The sequence below is a fragment of the Myotis brandtii genome, unplaced genomic scaffold (genome assembly GCF_000412655.1).
Source record: "Myotis brandtii unplaced genomic scaffold, ASM41265v1 scaffold131, whole genome shotgun sequence".
Taxonomy (NCBI): Eukaryota; Metazoa; Chordata; class Mammalia; order Chiroptera; family Vespertilionidae; genus Myotis; species Myotis brandtii.
The window spans coordinates 4727253-4731036 of record NW_005354632.1 but is presented as its reverse complement, the minus strand read 5'-3'; the positions used below and the strand labels follow the sequence as shown (position 1 = coordinate 4731036).

Below are 3784 nucleotides of genomic sequence, written 5' to 3'. Positions count from 1 at the left end.
GCTCCTGCAGCCCCGAGGCCCCGGGAGGGGTGCAGCGCGCGTGCTGGGGGGACTGGGGGGCTGAGGGCCGGGGGACCTGGGGTTGGGACTCTGCGCTCCCCAAGGGTGGGAGTTGCACTCTGTTAATGGTGCCCACAGCGTGGGAAGAGCGCCCACAGCCGAGCAGTGAGGGTAACCCCGGGAGAGTGAGATATTTACTTGGCTGGGGGGCAAGGGGGGAAGGTGGTCAAGGCTGTGGCTCGATCACCCGGGAACCCCACCCTTGTGTGTGCATGTTGGTGGGTGGGCAGGAGGCCGGAGCTCCTCCAAGGTTCGTGGCCCCAGGGTCTACCGGGCCCCGGCCACTTAGGACCCCAAACCCTTTCCCCGCCTCGCCCGGATGTGGGAAATCCTATTTCTCCATTAGTCTGGCTGAAGCAAGGTTGGGACTTTTTAAAAGGACATTTCACTAAAAAGAAGAAAGAAAAAAAGTGCAACACACAGGGACAGATACATTCATAATGGCTGAATCTCTCCTCCCACGATAACAAACGGCCAGTCACAAATTCGCCTGAGGTATAGGACTAACATTCAGTCACTTCCTATGAAATGCCAGGCAGTCATCCAGGTACCTCATATATGTTAAGCTTCACAACTTTGAGAAGTAGATTTTATGCCCGTTTCACAGAAGGAGATAAAGGAGGCCTGGAGGGGTTGGGTGAGTTGCCATTCTAAGCTCTCAGATTCTCATGAGAGTTTGAGGTCTAACAGCACAGCTCATGTTAGTTCCACTGAACTGGACATCCGGGCAGCCCCTCACCTTGTCTCAATCTTTGTTGGGAAATCAGGGGGGCACAGCGCTAAAACACTTTTTTCCTGGTCCTGGAGTGTGTCCCCTTTCCTAGGACGCCTGCAGGTCCACCAGCCCAGAGGACAGTGGCTTAATATCTCCTCCCCATCCCAAGACATTAACTTTCTGATTAACTTTTGCCCTTGAGTGCCAGACCCCGAGGGTCTCGCCTGTTTTCGCTTGCGGGAAAAGAGATGATATTCTGAGGCTGGAAACTCGAGGGAGTGACGTAGGCGGTCTGCACCTCCGGTGATCTGGGGCCTCAGCCATGTTAAGGTCCTGGACAAATCCAGCTAAGAGATACTTACGGAAACCTCTAAGAACCCCAGGGTGCCTCTAGCTGGTTTGGCTCAGTGGTTGGAGCGTCGGCCTGAGAACTGAAGGGTCCCGAGTTCGATTTCGGTCAAGGGCAACGTACCTTGGTTGCAGGCTCAATCCCCGGCCCCGGTTGGGGCATGTGCAGGAGGCAACCAATTGATGTGTCTCTCTCACATTGACTTTCTGTCTTTGCCCCTTCCTTCCACTCAATCTCAATAAAAATCAATGGGAAAAATATCCTTGGTGAGGAGTAACAAAAGAAAAGAAAAGAAAAGAAAAGAAAAGAAAAAGAACTCCAGGGGCCCTTGATCCACAGTACATCAGGCCTTATGTGTAGACTGAATCCGTAGAAGTGCCTGTGCTCTGTACCTTAAATCCTAGTGCTGAAGCTCTTCACTAATCTTTGAGAAAATAGGGCCCAGAGCGTGAGGGGCCTTGCCAGCCAGTTGGTGGACTTTGAACGTCCAGTCCACCGTTCCCTACATTCTGCCTCTAGAGACAAGCTGGGGAGGCAGCTCAAGGTCGGCTCGCCCACCAGGAGGGGACAGAAATGGAATCCAAGGAGGCAGCTGCCAAGCAGACCAGCAGCCAGTGCGGCTGATCAAAGCCTCCCGCTGTCCGCAGCCCGGACTCTGCTCCTGGGGAGCGCCCTGCCCTGGGCGCTGCGGGCGCCTTGGGATTCACCGGAACAATGTGCGCAGAAGGGCAACGATGGTGAGCATGGTTGGGAGTTTGTTCAGAAAGAGGGTAAGCAGAGCCTGGGCCATAATCTCAAAGGCTGGCTCTGCGTTCCAGGTGGCGGTGGGACTCCCACTCCCACTCAGTCTGGTCCAGTGATGGGTGCAGGGCTGCTGCTGGGTCCTGCCCAGTGTCCCAGCTCCTCCTGCCTCCCTTCCCTTGCCCCCCCCCCCCCCCCATCAGGCCCAGAAGAAGCTGCAAGGGGGGCGCATGCCAGGCTTGGAGGTGCTTTTATTGGGGAGGAGAGGACTCAGCAGCATCTTGACAAAGCTAGGCACGCGTGCTCCGGGTCTAGGACAGACACAATAAATAGATGGTCGCCAGAGAGGGCTCCCCACGCAGTGAGAGGGCACCATCCGCCCAACCTCTGGGCTTGCTCATCCTCTTTGCTGTGTGAGCTGGGTGTGGGGTTCGCTGCAATCTGGGGGCCTGCAAGAGGACTGCTTGGGGCTCTAAAGAGAATCGGATCCTCCGTCTGGCTGTGAGAAGGCCTTGATCTTGGAGACGTCCGAGCTGGTGCCTAAGGGCTTATCTGAGGAAAGAAGGATGGAGGTGAGGGAAGGGACCCCCCAGAGGTCCCGTGGACACTCCGCTTGGACCTCCAGGCCTGCCTGAGCCGTGTTGTCAAGTCCCTGGGGGAAGAGCCCATGCCCAGAACCCGCCACGCTCAGTTCCACCCTGGGGCGGGCCTGCTGGCTCTCACTGTCACCCAGGGAGCACCCCACATTTCCACTGGGGTTCCCGGGGTGTTCTCACCCCCAGCGTCCTTCTGCTGGCTTCCAGCCGGGCCACGACCCGGGGGGCATCCTGTGGACACACCATCTGGAGCTCCCCCGGGCTCAGGTACAGCAGCTGTGACCCCGTCAGGGCCCCGAGGGTCTTCACGGTGCTGGGGACAGACAGGCCATCAGTGTGGGCAGGGGACTTGGGCCGAGTCTGGCAGAGAGGGGCCGTTTGGGCTCCGAGGCTGGGGTTGCCGGAGAATTCATGGAACAGGGCGTGTGGAGGTGAAGGAGTAACCTATGCATTTTGGCTTAAACCAATTTCAGACTCCTGGTCTGGAGGGAGGTGTGCAGGGAAGAAAATCTTGTGGGGGTAGGTGGGGGGGTGGGGGGGTAGCAGCCGAGGTTCCTCCTGTGTTCCCCCAATTGTACTGCCTTCCCTATGGCAAGGGCTTCCCACTTAGGCATGAACACAGCCCCTCTTCTGCTGTGTGGGACTGTCATGTACCATGTAAGTACCGTGTAGGTAGCGGGTAGACAGGAGGCAGGTCCTGGGGTTCTGGGTCTCCTTGGTTACTGTCTGAACCCTCCACCAAGGCCCCCCACGCACCCCAGGGCAAGGCGCTCACCCAGGGGTGAAGTTCTCTGCCTGCAGCCAGGCTCTGACCTCCTCGGGCCTGGAGCTCAGTCGCAGCATTGGGGCCTAGAATTGGGGGCACTGGGAGTCAGAGACCAACTCCTCCCAGAGCCCCCCAGGGCCCCCATCGCCTGGGCCTCCATCGCCTGGGCCCTGCTCTAGGCTGCTGGCAGGTAGGGCCCAGGCTTAGGCTCGGATCCGGCTCCTGATAAGCTCGGCCACGTGAGCACGCAATGACATGAAATCAACCAGGACAGCCTTCTCTACTGTCCCGAGACCCCTGCCCCACCCGCTCCGGCCCCAGAGCTGAGGCTGGTTGAGCCCCGGAGTACCCGAAGGGCAGGGCTCTGCCTCCCGGGCGGCCCCGACTGCAGGGGCTCCAGGATGTTGCTGGGAATGTAGCCGCTGTCTCCCGTCTGGTCCCTCACCAGCCACCACCGCTTGCTGTGGTCCAGAACCTGCCGGGAGTCACCCTCAGTCACAGGAGCCTCTTCCTCCCCGACAAGGCTTTCTCCTCCCTGGCCCTCCCCACGTTCCCGC

At 58.9% G+C, this 3784-nt stretch overlaps 1 protein-coding gene across 1 annotated transcript in view; it reads right to left on the bottom strand.

The window, feature by feature from the left end:
• Positions 1–2098: 2098 nt before the first annotated feature.
• EPS8L3 (EPS8-like 3) overlaps positions 2099–3784 on the bottom strand; it is a 10151-nt gene continuing 8465 nt past the window's right edge. The window contains exons 15-18 of the mRNA XM_014534670.1: positions 3577–3702; positions 3237–3310; positions 2642–2774; positions 2099–2417 (exon numbers count right to left, since the gene is read on the bottom strand). Of these exons, the coding sequence (XP_014390156.1) occupies positions 2406–2417; positions 2642–2774; positions 3237–3310; positions 3577–3702 (345 nt within the window). The 3' untranslated portion in view covers positions 2099–2405. The remainder of the gene's footprint in view (positions 2418–2641; positions 2775–3236; positions 3311–3576; positions 3703–3784) is intronic.